This window comes from Anomalospiza imberbis, chromosome 5 (genome assembly GCF_031753505.1).
Source record: "Anomalospiza imberbis isolate Cuckoo-Finch-1a 21T00152 chromosome 5, ASM3175350v1, whole genome shotgun sequence".
Classification (NCBI taxonomy): domain Eukaryota; kingdom Metazoa; phylum Chordata; class Aves; order Passeriformes; family Viduidae; genus Anomalospiza; species Anomalospiza imberbis.
The window spans coordinates 43221436-43244797 of NC_089685.1; the positions used below are offsets into that span (position 1 = coordinate 43221436).

General features: G+C 38.9%; 2 protein-coding genes across 7 annotated transcripts in view; one reads left to right on the forward strand and one right to left on the reverse strand.

Moving 5' to 3' along the window:
* The window catches only part of PLEKHG7 (pleckstrin homology and RhoGEF domain containing G7), a 35372-nt gene extending 27429 nt beyond the window's left edge, over positions 1-7943 (forward strand). The window contains exons 16-17 of the mRNA XM_068190376.1: positions 2406-2503; positions 4004-7943. Coding sequence (XP_068046477.1) covers positions 2406-2503; positions 4004-4111 — 206 coding nt within the window. The 3' untranslated portion in view covers positions 4112-7943. The remainder of the gene's footprint in view (positions 1-2405; positions 2504-4003) is intronic.
* The window catches only part of EEA1 (early endosome antigen 1), a 66494-nt gene continuing 48988 nt past the window's right edge, over positions 5857-23362 (reverse strand). For 5 of the 6 annotated variants that reach the window (XM_068190372.1, XM_068190371.1, XM_068190370.1 and 2 more), the window contains 7 exons: positions 18835-19020; positions 18267-18398; positions 16289-16474; positions 15745-15983; positions 14172-14292; positions 13726-13824; positions 5857-12657 (listed from right to left, as the gene is read on the reverse strand). In XM_068190372.1, the coding sequence (XP_068046473.1) occupies positions 12535-12657; positions 13726-13824; positions 14172-14292; positions 15745-15983; positions 16289-16474; positions 18267-18398; positions 18835-19020 (1086 nt within the window). In that variant the 3' untranslated portion in view covers positions 5857-12534. Of the gene's footprint in view, positions 12658-13725; positions 13825-14171; positions 14293-15744; positions 15984-16280; positions 16475-18266; positions 18399-18834; positions 19021-23362 lie in introns of those variants that run through there. The other variant, XM_068190374.1, reaches the window with a different exon arrangement.

Below are 23362 nucleotides of genomic sequence, written 5' to 3' on the forward strand. Positions count from 1 at the left end.
GGTGGGAGATGGCCTCTACTCCCAGGCATGCAGTGATGGCACCAAAGGAAATGGCCCTAAGCTGCACCAGGAGAGGTTCAGGTTGGACACCAGAATAATTTCACCAAAAGGGTGATTAAGGATTGGAATAGTCTGGCCAGGGAGGTGGTGGAGTCAGCACCCCAGGAAGTGCTCAAGAAATGACTGGAGGTGGCACTTAGTGCTGTGGTCTAGCTGACATGGTGGTGTTCAGTCAAAGGCTGGACTCCATGATTTTGAGGGTCTTTTCTAGCCTTAAGGATCCATTGATTCAATCTAACACTGCCAAGATCACAGAAGCCTCCTATATCAAAGAGAATGAAAAGAAATACAAATCTCTGGGCTCCAGGGTCATCCTAATCTTAAAGACTGAGAGGAAAAGCTTAGGGAGAGAGCTCTGTGAGAAAGCAATAGATAAGGAAAGTAAATCTAGAGTCTGTAAAATTTATGATAACTTTGAAATACATTCACCCAGACTATTTAGCATTCAGCATCAATGCTGAGAGGATATAAAGGTAGGCAATAAAAGGCAAATTACTAAAGACAAGATAAGGGGAAGAACACAAAGAATAATAACCTTTTTTCAAAACATGTTCCAGGCACTGCCTGCCTGCCTAATTAGTAACCCTACCAAACCAGCAGAAATGGAGAAAATGTATCAGATACCTCTTGCCTGCAGGGTGGAGGGGAGGGCAGCCCCACATCCCATGTAAGCCCAGGCTGAATGCAAGGTCAACAGTTCCTGGGTGCTGGAGAAGGCAGTGCAGCCACCCCTCCAGTTTTCACCTAATAGATTGGCAATAAAAATCATAATGGAGATGGAAATAATATTTTTGGTTTTTTTTTTTCCCAAACCAGCATTTCCCATAGAGATTCCTAACCACAGTCTATCTCTGTGATCCAGCTGCAATCATTAGAATAGAAAAAGCTGACTTGTGCCTAGGCTCTGTCCACTGGTTATGACCCTTCCCTGCACCCTCGGCCTCATTGCTTGACTCCTCTCCCATATTTTCTTAACAACTTTATTACAGCTGTAGCCATGGCAGTCTCTGATACTCACTTGTAGTCTTATAACACCTTGGAAGCCCCATCCTAAGAGAGGACCCCTTGGGGTGAGGTACAATAAAAACAGTGAGAAAAATTACTATTGGAGATTGTAGTTCAGATTCACACCATTCTGAGTAAAACAACAAGCCAACATTCCAGTGTCAACAGAAAGCATCCCTTTGCAGGAGAAAGAAAAATTTTTAATATTGTCTGGAATGTGTGACCTTGGGGAACGTTGCCAATATATCTGCGCTCTTAAAGAGACTTTTTATTACTGGTGGCACTAAAAGATTAGTTAGCATGCTCTCAGAAAGGTCATGTGATCTATCACAGTAATCAAAAATTAAATCCTGATTTTTGATCTAGCAAGTACTTTTGCTTCTGTTAGTTTGCTGAGAGTTGACATCACTTTGAAAATAAACAAAGCTCAATGCAAATACTAGAAAAAATATATGTTGCAATATCCTAGAAATACCCTTTTGACAGCAGGCAGGAGGCTGATAATTATGTAGGATAATTCTTGTCCAAAGCCTTCTATGCATTAGTGAAGGGATAGAAGATAAAATGGTGTGTTCATAACACCAGGAAGGTACCCTAAAAGCAGAACTATCTGCAAATATGAGATGCAACTTTACATGTAAATACAATAGTAGGAACCCAGCTCTGAAGGTTGTAAGCAGCAACATACTTTCTGATTAGAAAATCACTAGCCAACTTAAGCTCTCCCTTTATTCCAGATGTGTGACATTGGTGTCACTTTGTCTCCTTGCAGAGAAACGCACTACATGACGCTCACAGTCACCCTCAGGAACAAAAGTCTGGCAGGAAACAGAGGCAACATGCCTGGCTTCTGGCAGCCAGCCAGGGCATCCCCGGGAGCACCAGCTCAGGCACATGCCCAGGGAGAACCCAAAGCCAGCACTAGCCTGAGTGCAGCCACTTCCCCATGCGCCAGCCATCATACAGACTTACTTAAATAAAATGGGACCTCTCCTTTTAATTTTTGATATTTGCTTTTCTCTAGCTTCAGTTATTATTTAGGCCAGTTTGAATGGAAATATTTCTTAATGATCCTCAGGTAGACTCAAAAGCACCTTAGCTGCACCATGATGAAGCAATTAAAAATAAAACAAACGCAAGTAGAACTAACATTTTGGAATAAGAAAGCTTCCTACACAACAAAATTAACTCACCCTGTGAGGGTGAGGGTGCAATTGCCCTTTTAGAAACCTGAAAAGATGCTTACATGTATCATTTCTTTGATCATAATCAATGTGATATAAAATTGGACTGTCAGTTGTATGAGGTGCATTTATATCACTTCTTTACATTTTCCACAGTCTTCAGCCTGCGAAATGCTTTTCTAATTCAGCATGAGAACAGGTATCAGCAGTGCATTGCAGTCTTCTTGCTACAAGCTCAGACAGAGACTGCCAAGGTAGGTAACACATCTTTTTTTCTTCTCTAATTACACAACTATGCTTTCCCTAAAGGAGGGTGGCAGCCTAAAAGTGGTCATGCTGTGATAAGAATCTCTTACAGTTGTGACACTTGACCAAAACTAAAACAAAACAAAGTAACACCCCAGTGCTCTGGCTCACATATTTGTTAGAGAATTTTTGCTGCTGAACATGTTCCAGTTTTCTATCAGGGTTGATAGCAGGTCATATTCTTGTTGAAAAACATTATCAATTCTGACTGCTAAAAAAAAATATCCATTTCCTATGTCACAGAAGATGGTCAGCCCCTCCAGAGAAGTCAATAACAAAACAAACCCCTCTATACCCAACTCACATGCAGAAGTACTCAGATCAGAAAACTGTCTTGTGCTCATCTATTCACAACATGCATTTTGCAATTTCAGACTGAACAGATGGCATGATTAATTCCACTGTTCTATAAATTTAACGCTCATTTTCACACCATGTCACATTTCTAGTAACAGCACTGTGTATAACATCTGAAAGTGTGTCAGGCACTTCACAGTATTTTGCTTTCTCATGTAAGTTGAATTTCCCTCTCCAATACCTAATGCACAGAAATTTGACCAACTCTAATACTAATTTTGACAAGTAAATGGTGGCAGACTTCTTCTAAGAGAAGCACTGAGTGAATTCTTTCCATTTTCAAGTCACTGGCTGGTACTCGGAATAGCTATCCACTCAAGAAGTCATTAATTTCTCCTGTTACTGAAATATGACCTTCCTTTTCCAAAACTGCCTTCATACCAGGGCTACCATCTTCTCAATGTCATGGAATCATAGAATACTTTGGGTTGAAAGGACACTTGAAAGGTTTTCATCCAAAGGATAAATCCTCTTAGGGTTAGTCCAGTGTCTAATCATAACAATTCAGAGACAACTCAACTTCTGTGACCAGACTATCTGGACTAGTAGAGAGAAGGAAGTTATATATTTAAAATTATCTCTCCATCACTTCCTGTCCTCATACCTGGATGACAGCAAACATAGACCTGAATGCTGTCAGCATGATAACAGAAACTGAAATTCAGTTGGCAGATCTTGGAGGGGGACAGAACTTGTGATGCTGATAGGACTGGAGCTGTCTTAATCAGAAAAATAAGGAACCCAAACTGCAGGGACAGCATTAAGCTAAGGAATAAACACCACACAGAAAGGGGTGAAATAGCCTGCAACAAACTTCACCACTACAAACAGAGCATTAAAATCCTACCTTCCAACCACGAATGGAAACATTTGCTGGAAATCCCTGGCCCCAGACACAGATTCCAGCAGCATGTAGTGGCCTTAACAACTGGGAGAGTGTCAGTTGTGGGAAAATTCATGTTTCCTTCAGCAATTATGAGCACAAGCCTGAAGAGCGGCTAAATAAAACTAAAAGCTCTGGATGTTTATGTGTCTAACTTACTGGAAATATTTTGGTTGTCTAGGTTTACAAATATTTCTTCTTATTACAGAAAGCATGGATGTCACAGATAGAAACAGCAATCTCCAATTACACCACACAACATGAAACCAAGAAAAGTACTGCTTTCTGCTTCCCTGTTGAATCCTCTGAAATTTAATAATGTCAGCATTGCACTGATAGTGGAAGACTATTGTGGTGATAATACAGTTATTTTATAATATAAATATAATGCCTTAGGTCTCTGAAGCTAACAGATTTCTGACGTGACAAAAATATGGCGCATAGACCACATGTGTAGGAATAAACTGGAGGAGGGGAATGAGCCATGCAATAAATGTATCGCTCCTAGATGCTCCTTTGCTTCACCTAGGGAAGGCTCTTGCCACCCAGGGAAGCTTTAATAGAGCTTGTCATTTCCTATAAAGCATGACAGGGGAAAAAACCCCTATGTTGGTAAGGACAACTCATTCACCAGAGAAGTTCAGAAAGGTTATTGCATCATTCAAACTGTATTAATAAATTTCATTAAATTAGAATTGTGTAGCCATATCTTCTGATATTTATGCGTCTCTACCCACTAACCTATAATATCCCAATATGTTTTTTGCATTAATACTGAGCGTGTGTATATATGTATACATATGTATGCACTTACCTGGTCCGGTGCTCTCCAGATACAGCCTGGCCACTATGATACACAAATTCCTGCTCTTTCCCTGTGCCTGTCATAGGCAGGTTTTTCCTTCCTGGGAAAGGAACAGCCAAAAGGCTCCATGTCAAGTGGTGAATGTGTGAAGCAGGAGGGCAGAACAGAGTACAGACAGATCTGCACCAGGGCATCACATAAGCTGCCAGCACCTTGCCACAACTTGGCTGGCACAGCTGTGCTCCATCTCCCCAGTCCCATGCTCAGCTGCATGCTGCATCACACCGAGGGCTCACCAGAACCTCACAGCATCCTGAAACCAGTGCTGACAGGACAAAGGTATTTCAAGCCTAGAGGAGTCACACCTGACAGACTAAGGTGTGTGCTTTGTGTGCTGGCAGAAGGGAGACGGTATTTCACTTTGCATACTTTTTAACAAAACAACCTTTAGCCAGGTCTACTCACTTTACCAGACAAGCAGTCATTCCTGACCAGCACGTCTCTAAGGAGGACAGCCCAGGGGAAGGAAGTATTTACACACAGGCTTGTCTTCATGGAGATGCAAGCTCAGTAGGCTCTTCTGTGGTGTCAAGAGAACAATACCTCAGGAGGCAGCTGAGGCAGAAACTGACTTCCCAATTCAAACTGCCTTTCAGAGGAGACCTCTCCTCTCCATCTTTCTCCATATCTACACAGAGCCCCTGCTTCAATAGCTAAACATGGGGTGTTTGCTTGTACCTCCATAATTCAACAGTGGCTTTGTCACAGGACTGATCTCCCACATTAACCATCTGGCTTCTCTGCAACACAGTTCCACCCTGAAAAAGCTTTCCATTTCACAAGTGAGACCTTCATTGGTCTAAAAAATAAAACAAGTGCTACTTTTTGAGTCTTCCAGTTATGCCAATGGTCCAGCTGCATTGATTATGATGTCAGAACACAGCCAGTGACAGAAGGACTTTCATCAAATGTGGGATACTTGGCAGCCTTGCACAGCTATTGGGAATGAAAAGACTACTCTGAATTTAACCTGTGAAAAAAACAGATTTGAAAAACAGCCATTATTACTGTGTCCTCAGGAATGTGAAAGTCTTTGCTGCAGCTCCCTACAACTCTAAGAAACTGGAACATTTAGCTTGTTCTTACATGTGTGTAAGAACAGTTCATCTACATTTGTAAAACTATATATCCACCATTTCAAAGTAGTTTTTCTGTCTGAAACAGAGCAAAGTAGTTTTAAATGATATAACCTGGTCTATTAGAAAGGTCTAATTTTTTTTTATTATTATTAATAGTCATTCCTTTAACATATTAGAAAACAAAAATGACATTTCAGCAACAATTCATCATAGTTTATACAGAACCCGTTGATGCATGGTGTCACCGTCCCATTCAAATCCACAGCCACCTTCCATATCACAGAGTTTAAGAATTACAGTGCACACTGGACTAAATTCTTTCACAATGTAAGGCACAACTACATGATCACAAGTAGTAAACACAACCACTGAAAGTAGAACTTAAGAGAATAAAACTTCAATTAAAAAGAAATAAAACCAAAACAGACTCATGCAAAAAATCTATTTACACCTACCAAGATGGTATGATCCAGTTTAGAAGTACAGTACTCTGGTAAGTAAAACTGCAACATAAGTCTTTTATAATACATTACTTCTAAATACCAAGTAAAAACTTATATTTTTTCCATTTATATTTTTACAATTATACAGAAATTAAGCTGTATGAACAATATTCACAACTGCAATAAACTGATCATTAAAAGTCAGAAAAGAGGCAAATGAGACCATGTAATTTGTGGCACGCATCCATTACAGAACACCATTCATCAAGTTCACATCTCAAGTACTGAAGAAAAAAACACAACCAAGTGAATGGTACATTTGGTGCCTGAGGCTATCTGCAACCAAACAACAAAGCTCCATACAAAATTGGTTTTACCCAGCAGATCTTAATTATGAAAGCTTGTGGTTATAATTTATTTCCTGTCCAGCAGCTAGTTTGCAAAGTTGAAACTACAGAAGTTAAAAAAAAATTAAGAGAATTCACATAACTTGAAACTGTTGGATTATTTCAAATACACATAAAAAAAAAAACCAACTCTTTTCCTTTTTGTCGATAAACTTTTGCAATTTTGGCATTCACTGTAACTTTTACTTAACGTGACTGTGAGAAAACCTTATTAAACTTATCAAATGTTTGAATTTCACATTGAGAGGTAGCTTAAATTAAATCTTATGTAATGGCATCAAATGGGGAGGTGGGGGATGTGACTTTTTTTGTGACTTTTTTCCTTTTCTTACAAAAGTGACTATTTCTATACAAGCAGCATTTCGGACATATTACTATAAAAAGTTCTGGTATTTGCTAACCCAGCGAGATGTTCTTTCAAACATCCCTTTTGTGCCAGGAATCAAGCTCCAGCATGATACAATGGAGGACTTTACCATAAAGCCAACAGCAGTAGCCTGGGCCTGCCAGCACTGACCTGTTGATATATAACAATGAACATCCTCTCCCAGCCCTCTTTACCAAAAAAAAAAAAAAAAAAAAAAAGCACGAAATACAGACAAATTTGGTTTTAGTGTTACGTTTCAGTCACAGGGGGAGGGAAAATTGGAAAATGTGCCTTCCAGGCTCCTGCTTTCATACAACATTGATCCAAAGGGATAGCAGGGCTTCATCAATCTTTAAATGCACAGACACTTCTCTATCCACTGCATAGTGAATGCGTAATTTGTGGACAGCTACAGACAATAGGCAGAGTTTATTACATTACCTAGTACCTACACTCTTCATTACTGGGAACTTAAGTGGTATCTAATACTCTCTTTAAACATGCAAACTTTTTTATTCAGTGTCCATTTAAAAAGAAATAGAAAAAATACCATAAAAAGCAAATTTCCATGGCGGGACTTACATGCAATTATATCTGGTTTTGAAAAGTACATCAAATAGTCCTTTTGGAGAGACTACATTTGGATAATAGTTTTAAACTCATTCTAAAATCGATGCTGAGGTCAAGACTTCAAAACCAAAGAAATGGACAACTGGCAAGATCCTTGCAAATACATAAAATTATTTTTTTATTCTCACTTTATAATCTTAAAATTAAGTTCTACAAAGACACGTGTGTGACCAACAAGGTTTTTGTTATATGTGCTCTCAGATGATGATTGTGTTTTTGGTAAAAGGAACTGTGAGTGCAGTTCTCCTTCAGGCCAAATTTATACAGCAAAAAATCCAGCTGATTATAAACCTGCTGTCCAATGACTACAGCTAACACATGCAATGCACATGATGCCATTCCACTTACTATGGATTCTCTTAGACAGCAAAAAGTGCACAGTGCAAATGACAGTGTTGTTTCCTAGTTCTCTGAGAATATGAGAGCAGGAGAGGTGGTACCTGGAAGAGTAATTTATCAGTTTCTACATGCTCAATGATATTCTTCTTGGCATAGTTTAGATTCTATTTGAACTTCAGCTCCAGCACTTTTCTGTCCGTCACTGAGTACTGGCCTTAATTTTTTTTTAAGTTTTGCAACAAGCATTTGTTTCCATTCCATGGTGAACTGACACTTAACAATCCAGAAAAGCAGTTGAGCTTTCCAGGTTCCTTTATGAATGTCACTTCTCTTACATCTAGCATGAGAAGCTCAATTGTTCTGGCTCATGTAATACAAACACAGAGAGGTTACTTCATGCTTCTGCTCCCAAATCCCTTCTTGCTTCACTAATAAGAAAGCTTTTCCAGTGAGGATTCACAAACAACCCTAACGGTCCCAAAGCCAACAAATGTTCTCATTGTTCTTGTGTACCTTGTGCTCCACACTCCATGGCAACTTGGTTACTTGACACCTTCCAAACACAGAGGCAAAAACCCACATTTCACCCTACAGTCTTAGACTCTTGTGCCAGAGAGTGAAGCCAGCTGAAAAAATAAGAACCCTCTAAACCTCTTGCCTCTGTTGGAAGCTGCAGTAGAAAATTCCTTTTGTCTCTTCATCTCCAGAAAGCAACTTTTCCTACTGTGACTCATTATTTTTATCCTTTTCATTCAACCTTTGCAGAAGGGGGAAGATTACCTTAAGGAGTATATGGGAAGAAGAAATAAGTAACAGTGAAGCAGAGCCAGCTAAGATCAAAAGCCTGCCACTGACCTCTGCAATGCTACCTGTCTCCAGTATGATGTACTGCTGACATGAGGCCAGAGTGGAACAGCAGGATTTGGCATTTGCAAAAATGCAAGGGGGACTGTGGGTCTTCGACTGGGAAGAGAGGTGTTGTCTCCAGAAGTTAAAAGAACCTCTCCCCACCCTTAATAAGACCATCCTCTCCGCATTTACAAAAGCTTCTGTAGCTTATCTCTGTCCATGAAGCAGCTGGTCTCTCACAATCTGCTCTTGCAGCAATTCTGAATGTGGATGGAGTATCCAGCAGATGGGACAGTTTCAAGAACAAAGCCCACACTTCACTGTCCCATTCCTGATGCCATAGTAATGACTAGTAATCAAAGGTTGCTTGAGGATCCCACAAACCTGCTGGTTTGAGTGTTGGTTTTGCCATCATTTTCACCTCTTCCTCTATAATGGCCACTCCTCAGTGAATCAGAGCAATCTGCCTATTGCTAGAAGCTGTAAAAACACATAACTATGCATCCTCCAATTCCAAGACTCAGTCTCTTCTGCCATTTTATTGGTTTTCCCCTCTGTTCCTGTGTCTGCAGTCTGAAAAATCAGTGAATTCAACTATTTTGCCTGGAATCCTTTATTTTACTGTCGTAAAAGTCACCAGGCTTTTTACTTGGTTTTCCAGTTACTTAGATTTTAAGGCTGTGGAACAAAAAGCCCATATTCCTACTGAAACATGCCCATCAAAACAGTCAGAGTCTGCAAGCATATTTGTAAATACACAGCTTTTCACCTTCCAGTTTCCCTTATTATGGGATATTTTCTTGAGCTTGAACACAGCTTCCAACCTGGTAGTGAAGCCAAGTATTAGAGTCAGTCTACCATCAATTCGTCAACAAATACAGACCAGCACTAAGAGTTACAAGTACAAAAGGAGCATAAGACTCAGCAATGGAGTCATTAATTCACTTTTCACAGTGAAAAGCTGTAGAAATCATGATCTATTGCTGCAGAATCAAAGCTCAAACATGAAAGTCTCTACCCCACTGTTCCTCCAGATTTTAACAATCCTTCTTTCTGTATACAAATGTGCGTTCAAAAAGCATTTCCATCCCCTCAAAAAGCTGCTTATATAAACTGGGCAGCAAAAAGCAACTTTCAAAAATCAACCTGGTTTTGCCCCTGAAGATGAAGAGCTCCACACCAAGGTGTGATCTGCAGTCAACCAACTGCACTGTTTCAGCAGCCTACTGAGAAAGGTGACTCTGCTTGTCTTTACAAAATGGTATCCCAAAAGGCTGAATTAAGAGACCTTCCAGAGCTTCCATCACTGCAGAAGCCTCTCCTGAGCTTTTACAGGTTCCCAAGCAAAAGCAAAACACCTAAATACAACTGAATCTTCTAACCACTTTCCTACTTCCCCTGAAAGATCTCCATCTTCCTCTGCCTCATGTGTTTTGATCTTAGGCAGCTGTGGGAAGTTTCTACCTTCCTGCTCAAAATCCCTCCTGTTCTATGTGGTTGTCCTTCACCCCAAGAACAGCACAAGGCTCTTGTGTGTTACACAAAAGGGCAGAATGCATCCAGGATGGAGCACAGCTGTCACGTCTCTACTTTTCCCACATTTCTAAAGTCAGACAAAGAAAGATTCTAAAGCAATTTTTTGTGTTTCTCTCAGTAAACAAATAACTAGAAAAAAATTCCCAGAGGCAGAGATTCTGTTCGTATTTTCTATTCAAAAGATTCTTATGCCAAACAGTTACACTGATGAGGAGAAACAGGGAGTCCAGAGGCTCTGTTCATATGGAATTGTTGCAGCAGTTGTTTCTTTTTTTTTTGAGCAAGCAACTCTCAAGTTCAAACCAGAAAAGCAGGTCAGTGTTTTGTATGAACCACAACTGTAACCCAAACCCTTTTACAGAAACAAGAACAAGTTACATCATCCAGTTGGCTTTTGGGAAATAAGAACTGAATTTTAAGAAAACTTCTTGACAGTGCAAATGTAGAACTTGCTGGGTAAGTTAAAAGGGAATTTGAAACACATAGATCACTACTTCTGGAGTAGAAGGATGAAGTTTCTTCACTTGACAGTTAATCAAGACATTTTTTATAAAGAAGACACTTCTTCACTCACATCTAGAGCTGTTACTAGATAAAAGCTAACAAATCTTTCTAATGATGACTAAGTTACTATCATTGTGACAGAATTTGATTCCTTGCCTCAGAAAAGAAGTAGAGGAATTCAGGACACAACCTTTTTCTCTGAACAGCTGGCAAAACTTGGTAAGATACTGAAGCATTTGAGGGGTGGAAAATTTATTAGGGTATTTAAGACAAAAAATCCTAAATATTGGAAGGCATAACCCCTGCTTAGAAGGAATAATCTTAAGGGTTTTGAAATACCAGATACAAACAGAAGGAAAGTTAGTTAGAGACAGGTAAGCAAAAATGAAGAGGTACAAATAAAATCACAACAAAAAAGTATGGAGCCTACATGAACCGTACAAGAAACTTCTGTTCCCAGTACAGAAAGTATGAATAAAAATTTATAGTCATATATATTGGCCTCTTAGAGCTCTTTGGCTTATAACAAAGCCAGTTTTCCATTCTAAGCAGACTAAATCACATAACTAACATAACACTTCAGAACCCTTGGTAATGGGGGTCAGATGGAGTAATGGAAAAGTGAGGTTTGGTAGGTGTTACAGAGGTTCAGCTTCTTCCACCAAAAGCTGAGGGAAGGGACAGAAGAAAAGGCCAGAAAAACTACAGCTGTCTCAAAAATACATTTTCTTATTTGGATACCTGTCTTGGAAGATCTGGATGTCCCTTAGAACAGCAGTGATCTCTCAGTGCTTCCAGGGTACAGGCAGGGGCAGAAATGTGCTATAAGCTTCTACCAGGATTGTTTGTTTGCTTTTTAAAAACCCACATGATGTAAGGGTTTCTTGAATATTAAAATATGTCAACCAAACTTGTAAAAGAGAAATCAATTACTATGGGATGAAATATTGTAATGTATAATACAATATTGCTACAATGCCACATAAACTTTGTCTCATCATTTGTTCACACATACTCAGAGAAACAGATGCACTCACACACCAACTATGCAATATAGGATGTGTAAAGATGTTCCAGCACCCAAGTGCTGTATTAGATAAGGACTTGGGTGCTGATACTACAAGTGGGCAAATAAAACTGAGTTGAAGTTGAGTTCAGCCATTACCCTCATTGTGCAGTTCAAACTTTAGACAGAAAAATGCAAGAACCAGAGAGATAGGAAAAAAACCAAAATCACAGGGGGTTATAAAGACCATCAGATATGCAAGCAAATGTAACAATTAGTTATGTTTTTACGGCAACATTTGATACATAAAATCCTCACAAGTTTTTGCATCTTCCTTTTTCTTTGAAGGAAACAAGAATAAACTTCAATATCACATAAATGCTGTTTCTCTTGAACAAAAAAAAATAAAAGATAAAAAAATACATTGTTACTCCTCTGTTTAAACTTTATTTACAAATAACTGGATATTCCTAATCTAGACATAAAAGCTCTTTCCATGATTAATGTCAGTAAGCTATGAATGATTGGAGCCCATTTCTCACCAAAAAATACAATAGTTTTGCTTGGTATCAATAAACATTTTAAAATAGACTAGATTTTGCCAAGTGTTACAATCATTGTCCAAACTGAATAGTAGTCTGAGTGCTGAATGAAGTGCATCAACCGAAATAGTAAATTTTAGTGTAACATTTCTTTGTCACTCACGATAGCCAGTTATCCTTGCAAGTCATTAAAGCAAGTATCACACACTCGGACAGGCTTCTTGGAAGAAGGAGTTAAGGCATTCTTTGCTGAGCACTCAGCACAGAAGATATTGCCACACTGTCTACAGTGATGCTGCAAAAGAGAAGAAACATACATGCTGAACATCAGTGGCAGAGCAGTGGTCACTAATAGAGATCACTATCATGTCAAGTCAGCTCTCAGCCAAATCAACACTCATGTTTCAAAAATTAATCTTAATTTTTAATTGGCAGTTACACAGCATAGAGAAGGTCAAGTAAATCCTTTCTAAAGGGTAAATGAGTAAAACATTGAGAAGTGCTTCACTGAGTCAAGAGAATATACCACTTTCAGAAAATAGATGGTTACGTTCATCTTTCTCTTGAATTTGTTCTCCTGATCTTGTTCTGGTCACATGAAATACATTCTTCTTATACGTAATTACCTGCTTTCACATTGAGAAGTATCCTTGAGTCAAATGATCCAGCAGCCTCTGTTCAAAGACTACTCAAAGAACATCACCAAAATATTGCAGGCCAGGGGGAGTCACCTAAGACTGTATCAGGAAGCTCTGCAAAAATGAACCTCACAAATATCCCTCATCTATTTCATTGCCAAGTCACTTGTTGGAGGGGTGCTCATCTCTAGATGAATGGCAGACCCTGCCAATTGATGCTAACATCTTAGCTGACCACAGCAGTTTTTCAAGCAAGGTCTGACTCCAGACCTAAAACACATCTAGTTGCTTCTTCTGTTCCATGGTTACAAATGTATAGTCACAAAGCACCAGATCATGGTGATGCCTCATATTTTCATACATACCTAATTTCAAACAATTTACACTCCTTTTATACCCATAAATCTAGTTCAAATCAGTTAAAAATATATTTTCTGTAAATATGCTTACAACAGTGTGATTCTGCCTGCTTGCTTTGGGGATTGAAGCATTTTAACACTGTTTATAAATTGATGCTGTTAAAATGGAAAAAGAATAATGAATAAAGCAAGCTCCACAGCCATTATTTTTAATATGTTAAGGCACTTTAAATAATAACTGTATTCTGAGATGTCTTGAGAATCACAGTACTATTCAGGCCATTTTCTGAAGTCTGTATCCAATCCAAGGGTTTGAAAACAATAAAAACAGAAAATCACCATAGACACAGAGTAGAACACACCTACCCTTCTTACTGTCACTGAAAACCCTTTTCCACAGGCCATACAATTCTGTACCTCATTGTCTTCTGCCCACTTCCTGTTGAGAGCTTGTGTGTGTTTTATCTATACAGAAGATGTAAAAAAAGCATCAGGCGTTTTAAAAAATGCATGTCTATTCCCTCTAATATTCTCTATTTACACAGCATGCACTACCTATCGCAAAATAAAAGCGCCAATTCTATCATGATACTCAGGGTTTATGGCTGTTCAGCAAGGAAACCTTCCAAGCTTCAAAACTATAAGAAGATTTAATAACACACAGACAGAAGTATGACCCTCACACACCACAAACATAACACCTTAATTCACTCTAGAAAGGCAACCCACCACCAAACTGACACAAATTTGAAATTCTCCTAAGGTCCCAAACAGAGAATCAACGGGTTTTATAGCTTCAAATCAAATTATACCTGCAATGACTGGTTTTCTCGGCCAAGTTCCTGCATTGCAGCGGTTGTATTGTCCAGCTTTTTCTTCATTTCTACAAGTTTGGCCTGAAGCTTTTCAATTTCTCCCTCACTTTTTATGCACCTGAGACAAAATAAAAAACAGTCAGCTCAAAGCATTTAAGACAATGTACACTGTGTGTCCTTTGGGCCAGCTGTCAGTCTGAGTACTTACCCCCATAAAATCCAGCCAAAAAAATCCTTGCTCTGAAAAGTTATTGGATGCCTTAACTAGGAAAACATTATGTTGTAACAATCAGTTAAAGATTATACTGGCATTGTTCCTAAGTATCTGCAGCTTATCAATACCTAGCTGTTACACCCCAAACCAGGGACAGTGCTGAATTCAGTCAATCATCAGCACACCCTGATAAATATCCCTGTGCAACAGGACACACTTGCAAACCAGCTGCTGCAGATCAGGTCAGGCAACAGAGCAGAAAAGAAACCTTTTTCTTCGATCAAGGCTGCCTTCCATCAGCTGAAACTCAGCTGATCAAAGACAAATTTCAAACGGTATTTTTCTGCCAAGCTGTAAACAGCTACTGGATGAGTTCAACACAGTACAGCAAGGGATTGCCAAAGAAAGATGATCTCACTTCAACTGATCCCATCCTTTTCCAAGGTCTACTGCTCAAAATTCAAACCACCAAGCTTGACAGCACCACCAAAAGTTTTCCCCTCTGCCTTCACCTAACATGTCAGGAAAGAAGGACAAAGGAAGCTTCCTGTCTCACAGGTGCTTCTTCTACCCTGGAAATCACTGCATTCAAGTAGCTCCTGCTGCCTTGCAAGGCCTCCTGCTGCCTGAAGGAAAAGCACTCTGCTTACCTTAGACTTAAATACACTGTAGAGACAACAGCAGGACAGGAGAGAATAAGACTGCAGGTTTTCAGGAGGAAGAAAATGCCTCCCTTGTGAACTTTAGTCTATCTAATCCAATTACACGTTCAGTCTCCTAACACAGAGTAGTGGGCACACCTGGGAGTTCCTATACAAATTCTATGTTACTTAAGGGGTCTCTTCCAGGCTTCTGGATGACCAGGGCATGTATTCAAACTGAATCAAGGCATGGGAGCCTCAGAGTGATAGAGAAGGACAGTTAGCTCAGGTAAGAGAAGTTCTCTCTGCCAGGCCTCATAAGGTTGACACAACAGATGAGAATCCACAGCCTATCCACCTGAAATCTCAGAGAAGCCCAGTGGATTTAGAAGGGTCTTACAGATGGACATAAATCTTTGAGAGCAAGCAGAGAGCTGTGGCTTTGGTGATAAGTAAAGATCCTGATAAGCCTGCCTTGTTTTCTACAGAACAATCACAAAGAGCACAGTTGGTTCCCAAAACCTCTTGCTGTGCTTTGGCAGGGATGACAGAGGGTTGCACTCTGGAAACACCACCCACAGCCCAGGCACTAAGAAAAAATACAGATTTAAATGAAGCATGAATACAGATTCCCAAATCAACTCAAACAAGTTTTCACCCTCAGTTCATTTAATTTCTCAAACTACACTTCCTCATCATCATGACCACAGCTTACCTCTCCAGCAATGCTCTTCTCTCATCCTGATTATTCTGGACTGTTGCTTCCAAGACAGCATTGTCCCCACGTAAATCATCTGTCTGTTTCTCCAGCTCGCTCACTCGTCTTTGACTGCTTTGCCACTCTTTCTTCATGGTAGCCAGGTTTTCATTCAGGGCTGTGACCTGCATGGTGAGCTTGGTCTCTTTTTCCTCATGTTTCCGTTTTTCTTCTTCTTTGTCTTTTTTCTCTGTGTGCTATGAAAACAATGGAAAAATGAAAAACAAGCTTCCAAGCATTCTTTCCCTATTCCCTACATTTAATTGAGGCAAAGAATCTTACTGTAATAGAATCACTACTTTTAATTAACATACTCCACTGGACAAGGCTGTCACCTCACTGAATTTTCCTATACCATTAAATGCCTCAAAGATTTTTGATCTTCTCATTTAAAGCTCATGTAAAGTGAAACTAAAATCAACCCATTGCTTCCTTTCTGTCCCTGGAAAAATCCAAAGGCATATTCACAAAACAGCAGTCTCATTGTCTCTAACATACTAACCAGTTTGGCTTCAATTTCAGCACATTCTTTCTTCAGCTCCTCTTCTCTCTTTTTCAGCTGATCTCTGACAGCTTGATGTTTTTGTTTCTCCTGTTCCAGAGTTGAATTTGCATTATCTATTTTGCCCTGCAGTTCTAATTTCTGTTGAATCAATAGCTGGTTTCCATCCTTGAGATTTGTCACCTCCTGTTAGGATACAGTGTTCAAAGTTAAAGTAGAAACACTGAAAGTGTAAATGGATTTAAATTCAAAAATACTGTAATTCTTTCCTAGGAGAGGACAGCAATAATTTTTAGTTTCATCACTAGAAGAAAGGATGATTTTATACAGGAAAGTATCAGTGATTTTCATGATCAAAGATTTTAAACTCATATTATGATCAATATTCAATTTTTAAAATAATTTTAATGTATGTTTCTACTAAAGTAGAGAGGAAGATCTGTTGAATTGTTTTCTACTACTCCTTGAAAAGACTTATCCAGTGTCACTTTCTAGGTACTGCTCTAAAATTTACTTCACATTGTTCTCTGTTTGCAATAATGAGGTTAAAAACTTTGTAATGACAATGTAAAACTGAATGCTGATGGAAGACAGTTAATTTCTATTAGTCTTCAATGTATAAAAAATTACTCCATTTTAAGCAAGTGGGATGATATAAATAATGACTTTACTTGTCCTTCTGTAACTGAGCTCAAGTAGAATAGTTCATTTAATTTATAGAAATCATCTATCTTAAAATTACACAGCCAACGATATAACAGACTAATAGGGGTGGACCATTTTCCGTAAATCAAAATTCACAATACAAGTTAAAACCAAACCAAGGACAGTGAAAAGAACATATCCTCAGAACAAGAGGATGCCCTACAGATACATATACAGCCATTCCTTGCTAGGAAATGGGAAACAATTTAAGTCTTTAGGAGATTTTCAGTCTGATTGCTTGAAGGAAAATGAAGACATTACAATTAGGCTGATATTGGTGTGCACACCTTTTACATCTTCATAAATTTTATTCTTTAGAATAGAGATTTTAGGAACAACAAGAATTAGAATACCTTTCCCCAAGCACAGAGTGCTCAAAAAAAAAACAAAGTACAGTCTTATATCTAAAAATTACAGACCATTTTCTGAACAATGGAGAACAAAAGAACATCTGAAAGTTCTAAGTTATCATGTTATTTTCTTTTTATTAGTGTATAGGGAATTGAACCTGTATTTATACTTGTGCAACAATTTAAACTAAGTGCGCTTAACAGATGCAAATATAACTGCTAATAATACATTATGGAAAGCACAAACTGCAGCCTTTTAGGAATGTTAGTTTTTATAGAGACTAAAAAAAAACAGAATATGTAGAGTGTACCAAAAAAACTTAGTTAGTTTCACTGAAGACTAAAAATTATTTCATTAAAGCCTCCCAACATTTACACTTTAGAGAGCTCAACTGATTGTTTTGATTTTGGAAGAGAGTTTGTCTTTTATGAAGCTCCTGACATTTGCCTTTTATGAGGCTTCTCCAGCTGTGACTTTTTAAGACATTTTAAGAAACAACAGTAGAAGAGCTTCAACTCTACCATGCATCCTTGAGAAGTCCCAGATGTGCCTAGAATATGTGGAAGACTTCACCATTGTGACTCTTTTGGACAGCTTTTCATTTCAGAATAGTCAAGCAGGGCTATGCAGAGCGAATTTACAGTGGAACTGAAGAAAAGCCAGGATATACATCCCATCCTGAAGCTAAGACAAGTTATGCAGCCCACCTGGCTCACTAGGCCGTGGTGGTCATGGATCATCACCAACCAAATCATTACTGAGGGAGCTCAATAAAATCTGGGCTTTGGTTCCCTTACCTGTACTACCAATATTTACAGTAACCATCTTTGCAAAGCCATTCCAGATAACATCTACTGAGTAGGCACATATTTCTCATCAGATAACCAAACACTTGAAAAAGACTTAGTTTGTCTCAATGTACCTTCTCAAATTCTTGCTTGCAGGCTCTAAGCTCTTCACCCAGCTTGGCACTTTCTTTTTCAAGTCTAGTCCTTATTTCCTGGAGCTCTGCCGTTTTACATTTTTCGTTAGCCAAATCTTTTTCTTTCAAAATCTTGAAGAGAAATAGAAGTGCTAGAAAAGTTACATCTTCCAAATTCACAAAATAAAAAACTCAACCAATCAAAAAAACATCCAGGGCCCAAAAACTACTGGTGACTTTGTAATTATGGGGAAACAACTGCCATATATCTATCCACAGTTCGTAATGCAGCATGATTGCAGTTTTAGATTTAAAACTAATAATTTTTTCCCACCTGTCTAGACACAAACCTGTCTAGAAAAAATTAACGCATATTCTGAACCAAATTCAATACAATTGCCTCTTTTTTAAGTCTTTTCACCAGAGGTTCAGTAAAACTGTTATTCTTATGCTCTACAACAGTGTTATGCTCTCAAATTAGGGACGCAATAGAAAATAATAAAGGGTGCCTGCATGGGGTGGATGTGAAATCTCCTGTGTGGAAATTTCAAAAGGCAGAGGCATTTACCCTGTCATTCTGAAGATCTTGTAGCATTTTGGTCTTCTCACCCAGCTGCTGCTCTTTCTTTGATGCATCCTGCTCCAGTGTAGACTTAGCTTTCTTCAGTTCCTGAATCTGGTGATTATTGCTAGCAATTTGATTCCTGCTGGAAACTAATTCTTCTTGAGCTAGAGCAAGTTTTTCTTCTGTGGACTAATTACAAAGAGAGTTCTAAGTTATTCGTCAGTATAAAAGTTTCAGATACTAAACAGCCACTTAAACATTTTCCAAGTAGAAAAACTGCTACCTAGTGTGCAACATTTAGCTTCAAATTTTGACAGAGCATAATTACAGAAACATCTAGTTTACAAAGTTACCCTAAGTAAAACGAAACTATGCCAGCATCATATCCAGGAACAAAAACTTACTGTACTTATTCCAGCCTGCATCCTTACACAGACAAAAGGTGGTAACATGCAGAAGGGCAAAGAACAAAAGGTAACTGACAAAAAGAGAATACGCTTGAATTTGCTCACATAAATTAATTTTATTATCTGGGCAAATCAACTGCTTTATAACTCTAGACAGCTGTTACTTAAGAAGCAGTGAAGCTGTACTTTGAAGATTTCAAAAATCATTCAATGCTATTTTTCACCAATGGCTTAATAAAGTTAGTGCTAGGACAATTGTAATTTTTTTTTAAATTCTGAAGTGAAATATATGAGATAAAAATGCTAATATGAGGATAAAATGTTTCACAGTTTCTGCTGCATAAGCATTATAAACAGTAAGTTTAAACTTTCATTCAAAATCCAGAGATGATACTTTATTTGCTTCTAATTCTCACCATTAGCTAGAAAAAGAACTTTGATTTATGTCTCTGAAACAGGTCACAAAATGCCATGAAGTAATACAAAACTTGCACCCAAAGCCAAGCTCATTCTGTTTGCCCACAACAAAATCTATCTTTGGGGGTCTTTTTGAGTTAATATTCTGAAGGTTTTTTAAACCTTCTAGCTTAGATAAAGGCTAGTTCCACTTGAAACCAACAAGAAAAAAAAAAAAAAAAACAACTAAACAAACTCATAATCCGCTTCTCCAAAATACCGGTATTTTACATAAACTTTTGATGCTGCAATACAGAAGGTGAGCTGAGATTTGTTATTACTAATAAGTTTATTGCCTTCAGTGCCGTAGTAAGGATTTAAATTCTTTCAAGACAAACTCAATTCTTTTCAAAGTTCTTGCTTAAATATTAATCAAACCTCTTGTTGAAGGTTAGTGGTTTTAAGAGGAACTATAAGCAGAATTTTCACTTCATTCAATTATGCATATGCTTTAGTCACTTCCATGTTGATTTAAAAGCTAATTCAATTTGGATGCCTCATGACCCTCCTTTGTAATATCTACAGTATTTTGCCTGTAGAGTCAGATTTAATTTGAAACAGCAGTGATGGAACACTGCTGATTGAACAGCATTTTCAAGAATCACCATGACTCTTAAAAAGCTCACACCAGCTTTAGAATTAATATTCAGACAAATTACTTTACTTGTTTTCTGAGATGTTAGAGTTTACTACTTAATAATTTGAAAGGTGTTGACTCAGAATTTTTTGTAAAAAAATATGAGATGCTTTTGCAGTTCCAAGGTTTCAGTAGGGTGGGTATTTCAGAAAGCAAAATTATCTCACTCTGTTCCACTGTGTGCAGTGGAATACCATCTTTTCCTAACACTGAGGAAGCATAGGAAGTCTAGCATCATCATATAACATCTTCACAGGAAAACCCAACAGTCTCTGAAGTTTTAGAAAGAAACACAGTAAAGCCACAACTTTCATTCAATTTTGTTTCCAGTAGAAGAAATGTGGTTACATCAAATTTGCTACACCTGATGATGAAATGTGATTAAGTGGACAGTGACACCCACACACAGTGGGTACTTCTCTCTCAACGCATGCCTCAAAGTGTCTGCACTGTACAGATTATCTCACTATTTCTATACCGAGGCTGAGACAAGGAACAGGTACAGAACAAAAGAGGTCAAACAGTACTTATTTGTGTAAATAAAGAGAAGTGCTAGGATAACTAGTACAGAGTTTAAATAAATAAAAATATTTTAAAATTACAGTTTGATTCACTCCAGCTTGGGCTGTGCCAGTGCAAATCATAGCCCCAGCACCACAACTGGTGCAGGGTGGTAAGATCTAGATTCACTCCACCTACATGAAGTGCACAAACAGGCATTTGAGTCTGTGTGCTTCCTGATCCCAGTTCACAAGGTTCAACATTAAATAATTCACAGATGCTAACCTGATCTCTCTTCACCCTCTAAGAAAAAGAGTTAGACTGACTGTATGCAACTTAGGCTCCTGACTTACACAACTGAGGTCTGGCAAGTATGAATTTTCTTCCAGAACATCCACTGAATACATGCTGACAGCAATGCCAGCATTGGAGACAAAGAAATATTCTTTTGAAACACAGAAGAAACCAGGACTGACTACAAAAAGCACAAATGCCAAAACTCAAGAATATCTGGCAGAGCTCAGGAGATCAGATTCACAGAAAGTATTCTCGCACTAAGTCAAAAATCAAGGCAAAAATAACAGTTTGTACATTTTTATTAACTCTTCTATATAAAAAATGCCTTTTTCACACACACACAAAAAAAAAGTGTGAATATACACACAGAGATATTTGTATAAATACCTTTGTGTGTATACAAAAGTTATTTAGTGGTATTCTTTTTTCATTATATATATCCCTTTTTTAATCAAAAACTACAGCTTTAACAAACACTCAAATCGTACCCTATTTCTTTTTCCCGTCACAAAGACGAAAGCATGTGTGAACGGTGCTGTTAGAGACATTTTTAACCCAAAGTAAATTTGCAGCAAATAGTATCATAAAGTTATAACTACATTCCCACTTCTGGTTTTTTTGTTTTGGTTTGGTTTGGTTTTTTTTTATGACAACGCTTCTCCAGTTTCCTCTGCAGGACTCAGAGCTCCACGGTTTGCACGTGGCCACACTACACGGCTCGGTGCCCTGCTGAGGGGCCAGGAGCTCGGGCTCCGCGGTGCCGGTGGAGAGCAGCGCCCTGCCCTGCAGCTCTGGCTCAGGAAGCGCCGCGTCTCCCGCTGCAAAACCGCCCCGGAGCGTTCAGTCCCTTCCCTCGGCTCACCGCGGCCCCAGCCGGAGCCGGGCCGCGGGTGCCAGCAGTGACTTTCCCGCCTGGTGCCGGCAGATGGTGCTCTGTGCACAGCCCAGCTCCGCCGTGCCCTCCCAGAGCAGAGCACCCTACGCACGTCACCCACCAGCCTCTCATCATCCATCCCCACGCCTGGGACCTGGGCCCCGCCACCGGCATGGTGCCACACCACGTGAGCGTGGTTCAGTTTTCCATTCAATCTAGCATTGCTAGGAGGTCACGATATGGTCTGGCCATGCCTGGTCTGGACAATGCTGGCCTCCCGACAGTGCTGACTCAACACAGCTCTGCAGAGAGCTCATAACTCTGCTAAAAATCCTGCACTGAAAGACACCCAAGCTGACTCTACATACGGACAAGTTTTAAAAACTTCTGCCACTGCCTATTAAGAAGATTAAGGCCAATCTAAAGCTCAGCCTGCCTATCAGCTTTGGTTCCAAACTTCAGTCAAAACACACAGCTCTGGCTGAGATGAGCTACTTTTAGTAAGTAATTTGCCCAAGGCAAAATATCATGCAGATAACTGATTTTGAGTAAGTTGTGAAATTCTACTAGGAAGTTCTTCAGTGGCATTTTGATATTCATCTCTCAAGACTAACACTGTCGCTCTGAGGCTGTCTGAATGTGCTTTTCTCTTTTGTGGTCTTCTAAGACAAGTTATCACTGCTTCTTTAGTTTAATGTTGTACTGAGGTAGCACAGCCATGACTGAAGTTCAGCTCCCCACCTTTTTCCTCTTCCAGGGGAAAAAAAAAAAGTGGCTCCAATCAGACTTCACTAATCCTAATATATGTTTTTTTTTCAAAAATTTTAAATCAGGCAAACAGCCTCCAAATTTGTATACCACTTCACTACTTAAATCTTCTTCAGGCTCTCTAGGCTCCACATAAACTTACATCATAAATCAAGTTACCTGATTGCTCACCTTAAAAATCTTGTTTCCCCATTGCCATCACCTTATTTTACCTTTTAGCATAGAGCTCTCCCTCTCTCTTGCTACCATCCTCATCAGGTCTAAATACATGTGAGACACTGTTGTATTTTATACTTGCCAGAACTAGAGGTCATCAAACTGCTTTAATAACAATACTTATTCACAGGTATTTTGCAACAAGTGATACTTTAATGAAAACTACACCAAAAAAAACCCTGAGTTCCTGAACACATCCAATGCTTCTACAGGCTACTCCATTACCAAAAGGTGATTTAAATGCATTGCAGGAAAGAAACTCACAGATGTTTATGTGCAATAGTAACAAACTGAAAGAAAGAATATGCTTAAACCACCACTGTTTGTTAATCATGCAGAAATTCTCCACAATTCAGCGTGGCAATTCAACCATGG